The 22210-nt window shown below is 31.0% G+C and overlaps 1 protein-coding gene across 1 annotated transcript; it reads left to right on the top strand.

Annotated features, from left to right (window-relative positions):
- Nucleotides 1-4942: 4942 nt before the first annotated feature.
- On the top strand, nt 4943-21973 carry LOC105774478 (uncharacterized). Its single transcript, XM_012596981.2, has 2 exons — nt 4943-5347; nt 21869-21973. Exons 1-2 carry the CDS (start codon nt 4943-4945, stop codon nt 21971-21973), a joined length of 510 nt encoding a protein of 169 aa, XP_012452435.2.
- Nucleotides 21974-22210: the final 237 nt, after the last annotated feature.

The raw sequence follows: 22210 nt of genomic DNA, 5'->3' as shown, positions 1-22210 counted from the left end.
GGTAAGCTCATTCCAAGCTGATAAACGGTAAGCTCTATTGAGCTGAAACGGTAAGCTCCGTAGAGCTGAAACGGTAAGCTCATACGAGTTGTGGTGAGTCCGCAACAAATGCAGGAGCTCGACCAAACAGTAACCCTAGTGACAAGTCACTCGTATCCGACAATTTTCTAAAGTTCAAACAGGGTCAGTATTATCCAATTTCATCAATTAAGCAATGAAAAATCAATAACTCAATTTCTCAATTCATATGTGTATATATATATATATATATCTAATATTATTAAGTACATACATTTAAATACTCAAAATTTCATATCCAATGCCTATTATCATGCCAAATCTATATAACGATATAGTATTTGTAACATTTCATTTGCATTCATGTAAAAAAGAATATAATAGTATACCAAGAATTTAAAATTCAAGTATATCATTCATTCAACTTAAATACATTCATTTTGGACAATTACAAATATTTAATAATTCAATTCTAGCTACACGAACTTACCTCGTATTTGCTCAAATACTTTCGTCTACCCGTCTAACTTTTGTTTCCCCCGATCAAGTTCCGGTATTTGTTTATCTTGATCTATATAAATTCAAATTTAACTCATTTATTCACCAAATCAATCAATTCAATCCATATAAATATATTTTGGCATTTTTACAAAATAGCCTTCATATTTTCACATTTTGACACTTTAGTTCCTAATTCACAAATACACAAAATATCTGAAATTTCTTTATACGTATTCTTAGCGAATAATATATATCTTCTAATCAGCCCATATTTTCATTTATTTCACATTTCTAACATAATATTTCTTTTTTTAAATCCTAAAGCTCATTTTGTCAAAATTTACTTTATAAAACTTGTATATATTTCAATACCCATCAATAATCTAGCATAATACTTCAAAATATACTAGTATTCAACAATGGCATATTTCAAAATCATCAAAATTTTCAGAAATTGAGGTACGGGCTAACTAGAATACAAAACAACGATATCAAAAACGTAAAAATTATTAAAAACGGAATAAAAACCATACCCTAATTGAAAATCTAAGCTTGGCCGAATGTAAAAGCCATGAATTTGGCTTTCTAAACTTTAAAATCGTGCAGAAGGAAAAATGACTACCACTTTCTATTTTGTTTTTACTTTAAATCAATGTTAATAACCGTTTTACCAAATTAACCTTAATGAAATAAAATCATAATTCACATGTTTTAAGGTCATTTATGACCAGCACCACTATCATTGGTCCAATAACATAATAAGGACCTCTCATTCAACTTATCAGCAAATAATTACTCTTAACTTATAGCATGCTACTTTTACAATTTACGCGATTAAGTCATTTTTATCAAATTAAGTATTTAAACGGTAAAATTTCTTAACGAAATTTTTATACTATAATTCCATCATACTGTAAAACTTATTACAATAATATAATAAATATTTTTACTCGGTTAAGTGGTCCCGAAACCACTGTTTCGATCATACTGAAAAACGGGTTAGTACAATAAATGTAGGACCTCAGTCATCGGTAGGACATCCAGGACCAGCACCCGAAACCATATAATCCCTAATGACATGTCATTTGTATCTTAAGTATTCACAAGGTTCAAACGAGACTCTTTCCATATCCTTATCCATGACCTTCATTTCCATATTCCGTTACTTTGACTTTTCCGTGATTTGTGTCCGTTCGAGTTGTTTCTTGATATGCAAAGCTTTAAAGTTGGCCGAAGCTTAAAACAACTAAAATGGTGTTCTTCTCTTCAATTTCGGTGGAAGAAAGAACTAAAGAAGATGATACCCCCTTTTTCCTCAGTTTATAATTTAATGTTTAATTACCATTCTACTCTTTAATTAACATCAAATTTAACTATTTTCAACCCCTTAACCGTTCAACATCTAAAGATTTGGTACAATTACCATATAAGCCCATTACTTTACTTTTCCTTAACCATTTAAGCCATTAAACTAATAGAAACTCATTTTTGTAACCTTTATAATTAGTCCTTTTAATTAACTAACTAACTAAACATTAAATTTTCTTAACCAAATTTTATATACCTACATAATTGCTCCATAAAAATTTAGCTTTAGGGCATACCACTTGAACTTAATTATTCTTTCAAATAACATAAATTACCAAATTAAAATTTATTAATGTACTATATTTGGCTCGTAAATATTAAATAATAATATTTACGAATTCACTCATCGATTTTGTGGTCCTAAAACCATTGTTTCCGACATCATTGAGAAACAGGCTGTTACAATTAATCATTCAATATGCCACTTGTTATCCAATGAAGTATGCCAACAAAGTCGACCTTCCATATTTGCTTAAGAACCTGATTATATACTAGTTTTTTTTCTCATGCAATGCATCAGTCAAATATATGTTTGAACAATGAAATTTTTATATTTATGTCGAAGTTATTATAGAATGTATTAAAATTTTGAAATAAAAATAAATTCCAATTTTTTACATTAGTATTAGAAGTTGTTGTTTGGATTATTTTTGTGTGTAAAGTATAATTTATTAGTAATTAAATGGGTGTAAACAAAATAAAATTTTAAGCAATAAAGTATTTGTAAATATTTAATGAAAATATATAGAAAAAACTTAAAATAATTGTTAATACATAAAAAATGTAGTACAAATTTCTATAAAATGGTTAGAAAAAGTTATTGATGAAAGAGTTTAAAGGGTACTTAAATTTAAAATTTGGATAAAAAGTAATAAGTAATTAGAGAAATATGATATATAATTGAGAACTTAACATAAATAAATACACATATAGACATAAAAGAATTCAAATAAATAAACAGGAAGTATCTAATTGAATAAAATCGGGATGAAATTAAATCAATAAGGATACATTTGAAATGAATGTAGGACTAATTGGAGAAAAATGTCAAATTAGTAAAGGCCTAACTCAAAATTAAGCCATTACCTTGAAAAATACAATGTGAAATCTTTGAGTAGAGAACAATACGATGTGAAATCTTTCATGAAATGAAAAACCTTAAAAAAATTTGCCTTATTATTTTCCGACTTGGACATGTCATCAATAACTAGGGATGAGAAAAAAACCAGAATCCTATGGGTTTTGAATTGACCCGATCCGTGAGGGCCAGACTTTTTTTGTTGAAAACAAGGGTTTGGGATGATTCGAGTGAAATTAGAACAATAGTCAGGTCGAGTAGGGGTTAAGTTTGAGGTAAATCCGCCCTGCCCCGGGATATTTATAAAAATGCCCTTAATATATATACATATATTAAGTTTTGTTTTCAACAAATAACTATATAAATAAATATATTAAGTTTAAGTCTAAACTCAAAAAAAAAAATTATTTGCTTCAAAATGAAAAATAAAATAAAATAAAATTCGGGTCAGGTTAGGTTGGGTTGGATTGAAAGGAGTTGAGACTTCTATTAAATTTCGGGTTTGAGGTAGATTTTTTTTCTTAAGAGTTAGGGTAGGGTCAGGACAGATTATTCACACTTTTGGTCATGGTTGGGCCCTGCCCCATTTTCATTCTTATAAATAACTTCCAAATTTGGGTAGTCAAAATACATTGGTCAAACAGCCAAAATCCCAGAAAATCTAATCTAGGAATTAAAAATACAAGCTGAATTGAATTAAGGGAGATAATTTGTCAATTCCATGTCCCACGGGGATGTCCAACCTCATCTCTCTTCCGCTAACACTTATCAATCTATTTTGTGTTCATTTTTTTTTTCTTTTTAGTACATATGTTTCAGTTTTTATTTATAATTTATTTATGCTTTTTAGATTTCTAAATCATTTCTATAATTTTTTTATTCAAAAATATTTTTAAAATTTTTCCATTTTTAAACTTTTAAAATTAGAATTAAATTGAAAAATTTTGAAAATGTGAGGGCAAAATTTATTATTATTTTAAAATTAAAACTAAATGACTTTTTTAAAAACATTGGGGCTAAATTTTTTAATTTTTAGATTTATGATCATCAAACTAATAGAATATGTAAACATTGAAGGGCTAAATTTGTAATTAATCACTCATCTAATGGCAACTAATGAGATAGTGACTAAAATATTTGATTTCCAAAAGTTGAGTGAATAAAAAAAATAGTTAGGTGACCAAATAGAACTAAAGTCATAGTTTGATAACTATTTTTGTAGTTTACCCTCAATTTTTTACTTTTATATTTTAATACCTTTTGCATTACTACCTTTTAAATAGAGGTAAAATAATTGAATGAAGACATCTTAAGATTATATATATAATTAAATTAAATATAAATTTAAAATATTTAATTTTAATTGAAGTAAAATATAATTTTAGAAAAGGAAGTTAAATATAGTTAATATTTTAGCACTGCAATACATAATTAATTTTCTATTATTTTGTAATTTAAAATGAGAAAGATGTTTAAGCTAAATAGAGAATACATAGATAAACAATTAAATAGAAAATACATAGATAAATAATAAGGGTATAATCCTCTTTTATTTATACTTTTGCTCAGTAATTGAGATTTTTTAAAAATCAATACTTAATTTTTCAGTTTTTACCCCTAATATTTATAATTGTTGTAGGTTGAATCTGGTGAAGGCTCAATTCCAAAAAAAAATTCTAACCTCGTCGTTTATATTTTAAAATCGTTAAATTTAAATTCAGTTTAAATTGGTTGAATCCAAATATATTGTAGAAAGCAGGAGTGGATTTGAGTTCGGCCCACCCGGTGGTGGACGGGTCTTGTCGCAACAAATTATTAATTTCTCGCCCAAGAGTTAAGCATAAAAAAGGTATTATAAATACCCCCAATCACGAAATTAGGTTTTCCATCCTCACACCAACAATTAAGTTTCGTTTGGAGTTTTCCTTATAAACTTTACGTATTGTTACTTGTTTCCCTTCCTAAAATCTCCCATCAATGGCAACCGCGATTCTCCGCCATGAAAGCTTAAGCTTCCGCCACCCTTTTTCTCTGGGGTCTCGCAGAAAGAGGTTCGAATCGAATAACAGAAGGGAATCGGAATCCATGGTGACCAAACCCCCGGCGAAGAACCTGGTGATGGGCCAGGTCAAGATCCTGAAACGCGGTGAACCCTTGGTCGCCGCCGCCGAGAACACCGATGGATCAAGGGGTGGTGATGAAGCGTTTGATTTGAGCTTGGGTTCGACGAACCGGCTTGGCCCAGATCCTGAAACGATGCAAAAGCAAATTAAGCTTAAGGAATTCAAGATCGGTGGTGGGTTTTATGCCAGTTCTTCGTCATTCAATTCGCCGCCGCCTAGTTCGGTTCCGGTCCCTGGGTTTTTGGGAAGGGCTGCAAGGGTAAGCCCTTAATCGTTGTATCGATGATTAAAGCTGGATTTGGCAGGGATTAGAAAGAAAGAATATCTGAGTTTTTGATTTACTCTATATGAATCCCATATTCTTCCTTAATATATTTTTTTCAAGAGGAAGAGTATTTAGTGAGAGCAAAAAGAATCCGTATACTAGTACTTTGTCTCTTCGATTAGGGAAATCATCTGTGGATTCAAAGAAAGAATGTAGAAATGTGTATGGTCTATAAATATTTTGGCTTGTACTGAGATTCGAATTGTGTTGTTTCATAAGGTAATAGAATATATTTAAAGAGTCATTCAGATTTGTGTAGAAATTTAGACTGATTTTTGGTTCAAGCATTGATAGAATAATTTTTGAGGTGGAACTTCTTGTTTTATGTCAAGCCTATTTGCCTAATCCCCAATAGGGAAAGGGATTTAAAGCATTGCAAGTTCAATAACTAGATATTCATATTGTTACAAATATGAGATTGATCCAATAATTGCCATGAATGCAAACTTCCAGACTCACTTTTGTGTCATTGAAACCATCCCCTTTAAAAAACTACTTCAATTAAAATTTACTTTGGGAGGGTAAGTTAATTTTTGAATCAATTAGTATTTAATGTGGAAAAATCTTAAAATTAAATCAAATTTTAATGTTCTTTTAAAAATTACAACCTTAATAACTTGAAAATTTGGTATAAATGCTTGTCCAATCTCATTTCAACAATTTGTACATGTTCATTCTAAACTATTTTCTTAAATAGTTCTAAGAAACTATACTTAGACATCAACATGTGGCATGCCATATATTTTTCATGTTGATGTGTCATTATGTCTTTAAAATATTAAATAAAATTTTTAATAATTATTTAAAATATCATTGTATAAATGGTTGTTTATATTTATCCTTGACCTGTCTTTTTAAATAATTATAAAAATTATGTGAAATTATTTAAATTATTAAAATTATTAAAAATATCTAAAATAAACTTAAACAAATGGTTGTTTAGGTTCAAAGAACTTAGATTATCACGTCTAAATTCATTTTGGAGTGGTTCCTTAAATAATTATTAAAAGATTATAGAAATTTATTTAAAAAAATTAAGATTTGTAAATAAAAATAAAAATATTATATTTTTAAAATTATTAAAATATATATAAAAATTATATATACACATAGCATATCTACAGAATTCAAATATACACTAGATTATGACAAACACACTAAAAATCAAAATTATAAAATAAATGTATTTATTAAATACCATTATGGCACCATTTGTCCATGGTATTTTTACCTAAAATATACCAATATTTTATCATTAAAAATCACCATTAATTTAAATAATAAATATATATTTTTTACATAATTTCTTTAGGTATAAAATAAAGAATATAAATAAATTACAATCCTTTAATTTATTAAAATATCTTTATAAATACTATAGTATTAATTAATAATTTATTGTTTAAATTAATTTATCACAAATTATAAAGTAAAATAAATTTGAAAAACTAAATATAAGATGTCATTTAATGCAGTCATTATATATGTATAGCGAATATATAAAATTCATAATGATTCAAATATACAAAAGTTAAATTTAATAAATGTATTAAATATATAATAATATAATATATTGATTTAATAACATAATAATTTAAATATATATATAATTAATTTTAGGGTTAAACAGCAAAATGATACCTAAATTATACTGATTTTTCCAAATTGATATCTATTTTTTTTTGTCAAAACTGGTACCTAAATTATTAAACCGGTACCCATTTTACCCCAACTGTTAGTCTCGTTAGAAAAAAGATTTCAACCAATCACAACTTGCCATGTAGACGTTTATGTATTTTTTTTCAAAATATTAATAAAATTCATAAATGCATTTAAAATAGTTAAAAAAATTAAAATATTTTTAAACGGTAAGTAAAATTTTACTCAGTGAATATATCCCTAAAAAATTTCACGAACCCTATTTCGTTCAAAAAATTTCAGCAACTTTCTTTGCTTCAAAAAATTCATCAACCATTTCAATCATCTTCTTAGAACCTTCAATCCCTTGTAGAATTTATAGGAGGGTGAGTTTGAAGAACCAATTTCTTATTAAAACCCTTGTTTGACTAAACGGACTTAGGACTAGTTCTGCTTTCCTGATGGCTACACCCTAATGGGTAACAGTTGGCAACTATTCTTGCATTGGGAATACTTAAAGGATTCTTCCTTCTCCCGATGCCAACAGGTGTCCTATATGCATTGATGGACTTGAACGGTTCCTTTACCGTTCTTAAATTTTCCACAACTTCCTACACATGCTTTTGGTTATGAATAAACCAAAATATTGAGAGGGAAGTTCATAAGCCTACAATCATTTGGCTCGACCAATCCTCTTATTATCTTTCACCTCTTTTCATTTTATCTTCCTTTTTCTCATCTAATCAGCCTTACTGGGGTGTATTCCCTTGCTACTCCAGATGTTAAAATCTTGACAACAAATCATTCATTCTCTGCATTCTTTTACCTATCCACTGACTAAATTTCCAGTAGAAGGCATAAGCAAGGTGATAGTTCCTGATCTATTGGGACACACCTATCGGTTACTTTATGGTAGGTTACCCATTACTCTAAGGAATCCGTTTTCCTTACCTTGGTCTTGTTTTCGGGGAGAATTCGAGGGGAGTGTCAGCTAGGCATTACCAGTGGTTACCTCATCTTCTCTTGGGGAAGATGTTTTATCATATGGGATTACGCACGTTCTTCGTTTCTGGTCAATCTAAAATAAGGCAAGTTCTGCCTCAAGACCCAAGGGAGTCTTTTTTCTTCCTCTCCCTATTTTTCTCTGGGTCCCAGCTCATGGCGGCTCCTATTGTAACATTGGAAAGACCACTTCAGCATCGCTCACCTCCTCACCTCGGGGGTTTAAATTTAAGCCTTTGAAGGCTTGCAAAAAGATATGGGTGGAATTTGCATTCTGATGAAAAGATGCAGTTGTAAAATGGGGAGCCACCTAATCCCTCGACAAATACTAAATTTGGCATCCAAGCGAACCTCTTTCCTCAACTTCCTTACTTAATCCCATTCAAACTTGACATAAGGGTCTTCTTTGTCAGGTTTCAAACTCGCGGCTAAGTTTTCCCGTTACTAAGAGTCATTCTAATGCAAATTTCACCATTCCACTGGTCTCAATGGGGAGGTTGACAGGAGGAAACTGATGACTTCCTCATTTTCAAGCATCTAGCTCGATCATTTCTACTCCTTTCTAGGAGATAACCAGAAAAAATGAAGACACCATTAAGGCGGCAACCCACTTGGCGAATAACAATACTTATTTCCCATTGTATCACTTTTTTAATTTTTTTCTCTAACACTTGTACTTTTCAATCAATGTATCTACTTATCCTTATTTTATGTCTTTCTCCCTATTTGCCTGTTTTTACTCTCATTTCTGCACGCCAATTTAGGCCATCATATTTACACACCCAGTACTTAACAACTTAATAAAATAAGGACTTGAGGGACTCAACCAGATCATCATCATCATGCACATAATGGGTACTTTTTCCCAATTCATACGCCCAAAGGATCGATTAAATTGTACTCTGATACCATTAAATTTGTAACACCCTTCACTGGTTCGATCTTCGAATCTGGGTATGGGGTGTCACAACTAAACTAAAATGGTCTATAATTTATAATTCATTGATTTAAAATAAGCCCGACGATGTTACTTATGAATGAAAATTCTTACAACAAAATTCATAAATTTAAAGTAAAAGTTTACTATTTTAAAGTCCCAAACTCTAAGGGAACTACTTAGATATATTGTAATGGACCCCGAGGTGGAGTTGTTCAAGGTACCCCATTTCCTATGTACATGGCACCTTACTGACAATGATTCTTGATTTAACATCGTTTGACTTGGTCCTTCCGTTGAGCTCATTATCCTGCTATTCCTGCATCACAGGTCAAACCCTTGTAAGTTCGTGTGAACTTACTGAGTTTCTTCTATACTAAATTGCAAACTTTGCCCCTTCTTTACCAGGGTAAAATTTTAAAAGGAAATAAAATATTTTAAATCCCTATTTTTACTCAAATTTTAACGTCTCATTTGGATTGGTGGACTTTCATACACCTTCCACTGTTCTTTAATGGTAGTTTGACCTTTAATACCCTTAGGTTCCTGGGCAAACCTATGTCCTGGTGATAGTGTTTTTGTGATTTCCAGATACCTTGCTATCTTGGTGGGTTCTCACTTTACCCTATACGTTATCTTATTAGGAATACCCCCCTTTTTTTTCTTCTGGATTGTGGGGACCAAAGTCCCAACAGATATGGTGATATTCTACTTACAAGGCTTACGAGAAAGGACCACGCACTTTGGTGATCTTTCCATACTTGTTTAGTCCATAACGGCTTCCTCTTCCTTACCCTCATCCCGAAGGACTTGTTGACATTCCCTTCGTTGGGATAACTAATGGGATCCCCCACTATTTTAGCAGTCTAAATCCTACGAGGGATGAGTAGTGGTTGGATTAATTCCTTGTCGTCCACCTTATTTGTGATACCATGCTTATAAGCATAACACGTCCTTCTTCCAGGAGCCGTTTGGGCCTATAGTATCTAACAGACTGTTAACTGAGTGACCTTTTGGGTTTACGATTTCTCTTAGGCGATGGTTCCATACAGAACAAGCCATTTGGCGGTTACTTCACAATATAATCCCCCTTGAAGGAGGAATAGTCTTGACAGACATATCTGTCACTTGGTTTATCTTTCCTAGTACCTCTCTAGCGGCTCTTAATGGTGAATCCTTAACCATGATCTGCGGATAAGTCGTCTTCCCTTTCCTAATTACAAGACGTTATTGGCACATCATTTCCCATGTCTTACTCCTGTTAAGTTACTGCTCTATTGCCCTACCGGCTTTTATGATCACTGTTTTGGGTGGACTGTTCCCCCTTCTACTACCTTTGCCTTGGTCAACGGATTGCTCAAAACCCGCTCGCCAATAATTGTATTTTTCCTTCTAACTCTTTTTCCTACATGTAATTTCCCATAATTATCATCCTGACAATCTACCCATATTTAATGTTCAGGTAGACTCTGTTGGTTGCTGCAGTTGAGTTGTGGTTTATACCTCTTTCATCCCATGTTTACTGTCCCGACAGACTATATTAGTCGCCGTAATTGAGCCATGGTCTTACACCTTGTAACTTTTTGAGGTGTTGCCTCGAAAGACCTTACTGCCGTCGTAGTGTCACCCCATAGGGCTTGTTGGCCGCCATCGCGGTGTTGCTCTATAGAACCTTGTAATATTGATATCGATCCATTTCATATTTACCTTGATACTCGAACACCGAAGTATCCCTCTCGCAAGGCCCGAAGCTTCACACATCACGGTTTGCTCCCAATAATCTTGAATTGTAGAATCTTAACGAAATTCCAATTTCCCTATTACTCCACCCATTCCTCCATTTCTCTATTCTTAACCTTGATGCTTAAACACCACAGTGTCTCATCTGCAAGGCTTGGAGCTTCGCACATCACAGTGCAGTCAACAACACTGTATAGCGGTATCTAACAAGATCACCCTTTTTCCCAATCCTTACTTCGTCTAACTTGTCAATGATTCCCTTCCATGTTATCCTATTATAAACATGCAATACATGCATTTCACAAATGAAAGACCATGGAATCATAGTTAATTCAGGTACATTGAACTAAAGTGGTGGATATTCATATGCATATACGATCTTAAACAATTAAACTTTCATAATTTCAAACATATTTTAAAACCATTGGCTTATTTGTTCAAAACTAGTGAAATCAAATGTTCATTTTAATTTCGCAGAAAACATAACAATTTTAGAAATTGATTGATTTAGTATTTTCTTTGTAAAGAATAATTATTTTCAAAAGTAATTTGGATTTTATTAAAACTCGTTTTTCAATATTATAGTGGAAAAATTTGATGTAGACGGATTTTATTTAAAACCAAGATTTATGCATAAACATTTTAAATATAAATTTAAGCAATTTAAAAACTCTAATGTCATACAATCAAATAATCCCAAAATAAAGTCCTATGCCACATTCCAAATAAACTTTATTTTAGTCCCAAAACAAATAATAGAAATAAGTTTAAAATACTTTAATAACAAAAACATCTGAGTTCCTAAAAACAATAAAAAATTCACAGTTTACGTCATTCATGAACACGTCAATGCAATATTTTTAGAAAAGTTCCTACCTAACTCCATTGCACACCATAATAAGAGTTCCTTAGAACTCATCCATTCAATAACATACCAATTTGTGGATAAGCCACCAGTATTGCAGATAAACTGCTAGTATTGTAGATAAGCCACTAGTATTACAGACAAACTGCCAGTATTATGGACAAGCCACCAGTATTGCAGACAAGCTGCCAGTACTTCCTCCTTTTAGAATCGACCCAATCCCATGCAGTGCAGTTTGACATGCAATATCAATAACAAATTAGATCAGTTGTCATGGATTTTAACATGCGACCAGTGGAAAAAAGAGTAGGAATGATTTATCATGTGTTCAGTATTTCAGTATCAGTAAACATGTTTTTATCATGTAAACGATTTTGACAGAAGCAATGGCATGTTTTCACCAGACAATCATATTTATCAAGGTCATACTACATAGGCTTTATAAAGAATATTTCACACTTTATAACCATAAAACTTCATGGCATTCGAATGTCTAATTAAAAAAAAATCTAACGTAATTTATAACATATACTAGGCACACACTTCACAACATTCATTTGTATATATATATTCCATTAGCTAATTATTGAACATGTCATTTTTATCAACACATTTCGATGTTATTTATCTTAATCAAATAAGCAGTTAGTACACTTCCCGACTATGCTAATTCGGACTATAATAATGCAACCAGTTAAAAATACATTTTTGCCTAAACCAATCATACCAACATTGGACAGGATATGTATAAACAAGGCATTATCTAACATATAATTTCTAGCCCCAACACATACCGATTCATGCGCAATTCATACTAAAAATACTATTCAATATTATGCCAATTTCTATCATCACTTAATCAATCACTTAACCAACAATAAAACCACGTTAGTTTGGTCAAATACTCACGGCATTACAAAACACATATAAATTCTATATGTCCCTAGCCGAATTGTATATATACATATTTTTATACCATTTTATCTCACAAAAGAACCAAAGAAATTTCATTGTTAACAATTTAACTAATACATAATCAACCAATTACCAAAATTATTCATTCAAACATTTCCAATTCATTAAAACATTATAACCACATATTAAACCCTATAACATAGTCCCCATAATGATTTAAGTACAAAGTCGAATACACACCAACTTAAACAACATTTTTAAGCCACTCATAAGGCAATTATAAACACATATCATAAGTCAAAATGCATCCATCATTTACTTCATTTCTTAAGTCGAATTATAAGACCATCCATCACATAAGATATATTTTAAAACATACTTTTAGAATAAGCTAAATACATGGCCGATTCACATCATAATTAATATCATCATCAAGCCATATTCACATGCCTATATATATATACTCAATTCACAATATAACCAAACGAACACTGCATGGATTATAATTCAAGCCTTTAAATTACCAAATTAACGGTCGATAGTGTGATGAACTTCTGTGGCGATCCCCGAGCTCGTAACTAGCTTTCCAAAATCTATAATACACTGAATGAACACACAAAGTAAGCTTAGAAAGCTTAGTAAGTCATAAGCAATTAAAATATAATAAGGACATTAACCATAATTTTCTATTTGGCCGAATATAAATAGTCACATGTACATATAAATTACCTTTCATAACATGTATGGATTACATTATTAATTCAAGTGCTACTTACTATATTTTCATAAAAATTTTAATTCGCACGTACCAAACCATTTAGTTAGACTTTCACATTCGATCGTAACTTGACATTGCCCAATAAATCATTCAGAATCAATAAGGATACTCGGATAGCTCCAAAAAGCTCGTACAATGCCAACGTCCCAGACGTGATCTTACATGTAATTAAATATCGATGCCACTGTCCCAAACAGGGTCTTACACGAAATAATATATTACGCCAATGTCCCAGACATGGTCTTACATGTAAATCTCAAATTGATGCCAACGTCTCAGATGTGGTCTTACACGATAACACATTTCAACATTCTTGAGGATTCGTATGACTTTCAGATGTCGTAATTCAATCAAATAAAACTTGTAATTAGTCAACCTATGTTAAATATAATTCGACATTGTAGTATACATATATATATTTTGATTCGACTATGTATAAAATAAGTACATTAAATTTAACCTCAATTATTTACTTACGAACTTACCTCAAACGAAGACGAACGGATGGAATCGACTACTTGACCACTTTCGACTTTTCCCAATCTAATTCCGTTTTCTTTTGTTCTTGATCTATATAAATTCAAATTTGGCTATTTAGTAACACATTTCATTCAAATTTATTCAAAAACACATAAATGGGCAAATTGCATTTTAGCCCCTAATATTTCACATTTTTCACAATTTAGTCCCTATTTCACAAAACAAAAAATATTCAAAATTTCACCACACCCAAGCTTGGCCGAATTTCACTAGGGTCCCTAGCAGCCCATTTCTTTCATTTATTTCGAATTTCAACGCCTAAATTTACAAATTTCACAAATAAATCCCTAATTTGGATTTTTATCAAAAATTACTTAACAAAATCTAATAATCTATCAACAAATATTTATTTTTCATCATCAAACAACTAATTCATCATATTATCAACAATGGCAATTCTCAAATTCATCATCAACTCCAACAATCAATACATGGGCTAGGTAATATACTAAGCAATGATCACACAAACGTAAAAATTATAAAAAAAATAAGCAAAACACATACCAAATTTTAGCTTCCAAAGTGCCGAATACTTAAAACACAAAATATCTTCTTTGTTCTTCAAGTTTCGACAAAAACAAAGCCAAATGCATGGCATTTTATGTTTTATTTTATTAATATCATGTTATTTGCCTTTTTACTATTTTAACCTTAATAAAAACTTAATATAAATTACTTAATTCATGGACATAAATGTCCACTAACCGTATAATGGTATATTAACCTTTTAAGGACTTCCTATAAATCAAATCATAACAAATTAGCATTTTAACAATGAGAATGTCACTTTTACTTTTTATGCGATTTAGCCCTTTTCACAAATTAAGCACACAAATGGATAAATTAATTCACAAAAATTTCACACATGTCAATTCACATACTATAAGCACAGAAAATAATATTAAAATATTTTTTGACTAGGATTCGTGGTCCTAAAACCACTGTCCGACTAGGGTCTAAACCGAGCTTTTACAGTGGCATGCTTTAACATCACAAAACATGCGAAACATTATTGAATCATATAATAACACATATACATATTTGACAACACAAATTTCTTATATCAGAGGCACTTACTTGTAGCCAAACCTAATAAACAATTTATTTTTCACCAAGAACACTTATGCGACCAATTATTCATAAGTATAGTAAGAGTTTATACTAACATTATTATTGAATAAACACATATATTAGGTATGGATGAAACATCCAGAGTTCTCTAATGGTTAGAACTCACGCCTTGAATGAAAGTCCCACAATACTAGATCTACTATTTCACAATCCTACGCTTCAGATCTAACCAGATCTAACCATATCTCGCCTCAATCTGATTATAGAATAATGGTACCAACACAAAAATACATATGCGTTAGTTTCTGCTATACAATACAATAAAATTCTCTTATCAAATCAAATGAGAATCACTTAGTCTATTATTTTTTCGAATGAAAATCGAAATATTCCTCTTGCGCTAAAGCAAATTTGAGCGATTCATATTGGAACCTTTAATGAAAACATAATATACATATATAAACATTAGATTCAATCATATCAAATAAAAGAAATAATTGAGATTAGACTCAACTAATCATCATTTACTCTTTATCGGGTTAGATTGAAAAATTACTATTCAACCAAAAACTCGAGTAAAAAGATTAATAATGGCTATGGAGGAACAAAAATGGAGAAATGGTAAGTAGAAAAATAATGTTGTAAATTGAAAGATAAAGAATAGTACAGGAAAATTTGGTTACAACCAAATGATAATAAAAGAGGAGGAGAAAGGATGAAAAATGGGTGGCAACGGCGACGGTGGCTTTTTGACTGTGGAGGTTCGACGGTGGTGCAATGGTGGAAAAGAAAGGAAAAAAGGGCAAGGACGATGGTGCAATGGTGGTTGATTGGTGGTGCAACGGTGGCTAATGGTGGTTAACGTGGCAGCAAAAATAATGGCATAAGTGGTGAAGTGAAAAAAAAGGGAGAGAGGAGAGAAAATATGGAGAAGAAAACAAAATGAATGTTTTCTTTGCTACTAGGGATGACAAGCATAGTAAAAGGGGAGGAAAATGAAAAGGGGAGTGCGTAAGAAAGGAAGGAGGAAGGAAATGGAGGAAAGTATCTTGTGATATGACAAGTGTTTTGAGCGGCAAAGAGGGTTGACCAAAGAGGTGTGCCGAAATTAAAATAAAAGGTAAGAGAGGGGAATTGAACTTAGGTCTCATGGATAACTAAACTTGATCTTATTCAAAAAATTATAACTAAATAAAAAAATGGGATGCGACAGTTTTCCAGAAACATGCAGAACCTCATAATTGGTTCTAGAAATCCTTAACTTTATTTCTTGATCTTATGTATACAGATGGACTAATAACCTTACCAACTTTATAGATTCTCGACTTTTCTGACTCAAACCTTACGATTTCTACTCCATGTAGAGCTGACCATAACTCTCTTATTTGAAGCAACAAAAAAAGAAGATGAAGAAGAGAAGAATGCAAAATAGAAAATGAGAAGAATCCTCTCTCCGAGAAGTCATTTCCCTGACTATTTATAGCCCTTCTCGTACGGTCTTCAACCATTTAGAAACCATCCATTGAAAATCATTATGTCTCCCACTAACAAACTAGCTGGTTTTAATCCAGTCAAACTGATTTAGATTTCAACCATGTTCAATTCTATTTCTAACTTTTCTTGATTTTTCAGTAGAGATTGCCAACTTCCGGTCTCTTTCAATTTAACCCCCAATTTGCTCCAAATTTTTCGGTATACAAGAAACCGGGTGTGACAGTGGGAGTGATTATGGAAAGAATTAAGGTTTTCTAATAGGATTGGTTGGTTTGAATGCATGTGTTTTAAAACCCTAGGCTTGAAAAACCTAGGAAGTAATATAGATAAACGGATTGAGAGACGAGGTTACTGAGTAAATCATGTATTCATCCCAGTCAGGAAAGTAAAACCGAGAGGTAAGTGTGTAATAGTTGATTAGTTAGGCAGTAGAGGCTGAGAGGTAATACTATCTAGGTAATAACTAATTCTCTAATAAAAACTTGAGTTCTAAAGTTAATTACAAACACGGAAACGAGTTAATCTTCTGCCTATTTATTGGGAGAGTTTTGGTTATTAACTCTATTTTTTAATAGTTAGTTTTTTACTTTATAGTCTTAACCCTTGCTTTTATTTATCGTAATATTATTTTTGGTGATTACTGTTTAAACCTGTTTGTGTTTAAGGTATATTTAGATTTAATTCAACCTCCCTTGCCTACGTTCCTCGAAATACTTTCCCGTGTTCTATTGTAACACTAAAACTATATTACAATTTGACATTCACTTGCAAATACCGCATTAGTTTTATATCTATTTATTTGCACGATTTTTTACTCTAAACGTTCACACGTTTGGAGGCGATCATTATGCAATTAATTTCTTTAGAGTTGCAAAGTACTTAAACAATAGTAAAAATATTACTAACTAGAAAATTGGTATAAAGTAAAATTAAAATTAATAAGAACACGTAATTGTAAAGTAAAACTTTCATATTAGACAATGATAGGAAAGTGAATAAGGGTGAGTTTAAAACAAATTTAGCATAATATGTATTATAAAGTAAATATATGTGTGATGATGTATGAATGTTATAATTTTATCTCATCATTGATTAAAATGGTCCTTTATCACTTTCGGTACCAATATTTTGACTATGACTTGAAATATTCTTTTGAAAAACTATTACTTTAGTAATTCATTATTTTGAAACGCTTCAAACTAATAATCTTTATTTGTTGAATGATATTTATAATGATAAATCTTAATTTTAATTGGTATATAACTGTAACACTAATTAAATAATAATTGACTTAAAATAATTTATTGTTAATAGTTAATAAACTCAATTGTGTAGTTCAAACCAATAAAAACTCTATTACACAAAAAGAATATTCTTGATATGATATTCTCTATTAAATGGTATTCTCGTTGATTTAAAAGTTTCTCCTAACTCATGCTTTCATATATATTATAGATAAATTCAAGTCTCACAATGCATAATTACTACACGTAGGTCTCTAGTACAATCAAATTTTATTGTCATGTGTGTGTTTTAATCTAGATCATTCTAATCAAGGCTCATTTCAATTTATCATGAAATTACAAGGAAAAATAAAACTACATCTTTCAATTCTTTACCCAAACTTGAGAATCCAATCTGATCAATTTGAACCCAAACTTAATACAATACAATTTGGCCTCATAAAGTCAATTAAACCCAAATGGACATAAACACTAATCAACTCAAACCCTAAATGATATGAATCTGAAACAATTCATAAGTAACTTGAAATGACCTAAAAAAAACCAACAATTTCTCCTTTCAAGCCATATGCACTCTTTTTTCTTCTACCTCCGTCCTTTCCAATTTTAAATATCTTTCAACGCTAAGTTTTGGTTGATCATTTCTTCATACATTAAGAGATTAGTTAATGATTAAGCCTTAGTTAACCCTTAGAATTTACAAGGAAAGTAAAATTATACTTTGTCAATTCTTATCTAAATTCAAGAATTTTATCAAATTAATTTAAACTCAAACTCAATTCAATCTAATTTGACTTTAAACAATGAACTAAACACTAATTGACATCCAAATTTAATTAGACATAAAATAATATGAACCAAAGCGACTCAAACAAATAACATGAAATGCTTTACATCAAAAGAGACCGAAATTCATAATGATTAGAGCCTAAAATACAAATAACCTGAATCCAAAGTGAACCAACATAAAATACCTCAAATCCAAAATTGGAATTGACCTAATCTAAAACCAATCCTATCTATGGTAAAGTTTTAGCCTTTGGGGTTCTTGAAAGCATTGAACTCACTTTTTGTAAGCTCCATTAGATTTTCTAAAAGCATTGAACTTGCTTCGTTGGTGTCACATATTGATGGATTCCATGTTCTTTTGACATTTCTTTTGGGTTTTATCACTCTATATTTTATGTTGATGCCCATGATAAAGTCAACTTATGTTACTCCAACATGATCCTAACTTCAATGATGATCTGAGTCAGCCAATACTTATAATTGTAGAGCTGGAAAGAGTGAAGCAAACTTGTTGCTACTTTTGTTGGCCGATTATTAGGCTTGAAAATACCAAGAGGGGAGGGACGTAAATTGCTATTTTAAAAATCTTTAAAAAAATTAAAAATAAAAGAGAGAGGGAGAAAAGCTTAGACAATCAATTTAATAGCGATCCGACCCCAATTGCCTACCTCTATTACGTTGGTATAGCTCAACCAAGGATTTCTCAATTTATTTTTAGAATTGATACTTTTCAAGGAGAATGTATAACCTTTATAGAACTATCTTTTTCTTAAAGCTTAGATCAAACCTTTCCTCTATCTGTTATGCCTAAACTAGAACCATTCTTAGTTTTTGTGGATCAAGTAAAATCCTCCCAATTTACAATTGGTGATAAAGATGAAGTAAACAATAAAATTTTGAAAAAGATATGTGTTTATAAATTTATGCTCTTAAAGAAAAGAAATAAGAGTGATAAAATATTTCGTAATATAAACTTTAAGACTATGTATAAGAGAAAAATGAGAAATAAAAAATTTGAAGCTTTTCTCTTGTCTTTGTTGCTTGGATATGTGTCTCTTATGTATTCAAGTATTCTTGACTTGAGTTTATGTCCTCTAACTAATTTTTGGACATTTTAGGCCATTGAAAAAATTGATCTCGCACATTTAATGTAGTATGTAGGGTCAAGTCTCGATACTTGAATGATAGGTATGAGACTTGACTAAAAAATAACCGTTAGAAGTCTTGAGGTCTCGATACCTAGCAGAAAAATCTCGAGATTGAAAATCAAGTCTCGATACTTCAAGTAGTAAGTCTTGAGACCATAATTCTCTTAAAAGGACTATGCTTACTATTTTACAAGTCTTGAGACATGTAGCCCAAAGTCTCAAGACTTAGCTATTAGGTATTTAGACTTCGCACATAAGTCTTGATATTATAGCCTTCTAAAAAATTATGTTAAATTTTTTTAATAGGTATTGAGACTTGGAGACTAAGTCACAATAATTGGCCTGAAAATTGCATAAAAAGGCTTAAAAACAATTTTGAGAAGTCTTGGGAGTACTAAAAACTTGTGAAAAGTGTCTAGGTCTAAGAACATTGATTTTGAGTTTGTAGCACTTGAAAATAAAATTTCCATATTTGATTAAGGAATTTTGGAATTTATTTTGTTATATAAAACATTTGAAAATCAAAGCTAACATCAATCATAGTTCATTTATTTCCATTTAATTTATGGTCCAACATTCAAAAACACAGACACAACAACAAAGCTTTTTCACCCTTAAGCATATAAGTTTCACAATTGATAAGTCTAAGAATTCATAGCTTAAGTCTAGTACTGTAGTTGTTTAGTTATATTATAACATTTGAGATTTCATCTTCATTCTTGCTAGTATATTGACCACCATTTGCAGTTTTTTTCTTCTTAGAGAACTCTTTAAAGGATTTGGTTAAGTTTTTTTAGGTGAAATGTTAGTTATTATTGTAGCTCTTCTATTGAAGTAGTTGTTGGAATATACGAAACATCTATGGTTGTAACAGCCTGTTTTTAGTGAAATCGGAATAGTGGTTTCGAGACCACAAATTTGAGTCAGAAAGAAAATTTATTTTAATAATATTGCATGGTCTGCATTATGATAGGAAAGACGTATGAAAATTTCGGTAAGAAAATTTTACTGATTTCATGTTTAATTATAGAAAGGATCAAATTGCATAAAATGTAAAAGTTGAATTCTAGTAGCTAGAAGGATTAAATAGCTATGGAATTCAAAATTTGAGTCCTTATAAGGCAAATAGACCATTAAGAGAAGTTAGTAGATATTTATGATGATTCATCCATGGAAATTTAAGAAAAGAAAATGACTAAATTGGAAAGTGGAAAAATAAAAGATGATAATTAAATTAAATAACAAAATATCATCTTTTTCATCATCTTTCCCCAAATTATTTTCACAAAAACCCTAGCTAAGAGAAAAGAGTTCAAGCAAGTTAAATTGGCTTAATTGGGTAAGCATTCTTGTCCCGTTTTTAGTAATTTTTATATTTCTGAGATCGTAATAACCTAATCTACCTATTTTGGGGATTAATTTGTAAATTTATCAAAGTATTAAAAGTTTACCATGGATGAGTATGCTGAAATTTTGAAATTTATGGTATAAAATGAAAGGTTGTTGATAGATAAACAACTTTTGTAAAGTGAATTTTGATGAAATGGTGATATAGGGACTAAATTGTAAAGATGTAAAATTCATGGAAAATTTCTAAATTTTATGAATTGCGTTGGCTGTAAATATTATATGAAAATCCAGTTAGACATGGAATAAGGATTAAATTGCATGAATTTCATTTTCCGAGCCTAGGGACGAAATCGTCATTTATTAAAAGTATAAGGGGCAAAATGGTAATTTTGACTAGCATGTGAATTGGATGAAATTGAATGTGAATTTTATTAAAATGAGTTAAATTTACTCATATGGACCGGATAGACCTAGTTCGGATTGGATCGAGGAAAACAAAAAGTATCGGATTAGTAGCCTATGAACACGAACAATTATCGAGGTAAGTTCGTGTAACTAAATTATGTATATTAATATATTTGAACTGAATGTTGTATATGTGTGAATTGCATAAATGTCTTATGTATGAAAATCAGTCACATATCCGATAATACCCGATAAACTTTAAGTCCTGTTTGAATAAATGAAATTCGATGGATACATGATTTCCCGTATTGGTTGTGGTCCTACATATGTTGCAGACACACCATAGCTTTTACGATCATCCTGTTATACACCCTCGCGAGCTTCCCATTACATGGTTCCTGCGAGCATCTTGATCAGTATTGACCCTGCATGTCTTGCGGTCATACAGTAGCTCTTTGTGAGCATCCTGTTAGATGATCGGTATGGATCCCGCATATAATGCAGACATATCGCAACTTTTTATGAGTGTCTCAATATAGGCTCTTTATGAGCTTCTTGATATGGCCCGCTTGAACTTCCTGATATATGGCTATCTAGAGCTTCCTGATAATAGCTCTTCGGAGTTACCTGTTAAGCTCACATGAGCTTTCTGTTTCAAACTCTTATAAGTTTCCTGTTATACAGCCCGGATAAGCTTCCTTCTACATGGCTCATATGAGCTTCCTATTATATGGCTTGAGAGAGTGCTTCCTAATTATGTGCCCTAATGGGTACCCCTAAATATGAGTTGACGGATTACAGTTTTGTACACTTCGAGTGTACTACATGTGTATCTATCGATATTTCAAATAAATTCAACGGGCAAAGTTCTGACATGCTTA

The sequence above is a fragment of the Gossypium raimondii genome, chromosome 6 (assembly GCF_025698545.1).
Source record: "Gossypium raimondii isolate GPD5lz chromosome 6, ASM2569854v1, whole genome shotgun sequence".
In the NCBI taxonomy this organism is placed as follows: Eukaryota; Viridiplantae; Streptophyta; class Magnoliopsida; order Malvales; family Malvaceae; genus Gossypium; species Gossypium raimondii.
Note: the sequence above shows the minus strand (reverse complement) of the source record. Positions and strands in the feature narration are given on the sequence as shown.

What these genes read in the sequence shown, in the direction of transcription:
- LOC105774478 (XM_012596981.2), top strand. Translation starts at nt 4,943, where the DNA reads ATGGCAACCGCGATTCTCCGCCATGAAAGCTTAAGCTTCCGCCACCCT. An exon ending in TTTTGGGAAGGGCTGCAAGG is followed by an intron (nt 5,348 to 21,868) that starts GTAAGCCCTTAA and finishes GTCTCAATATAG; the next exon opens with GCTCTTTATGAGCTTCTTGA.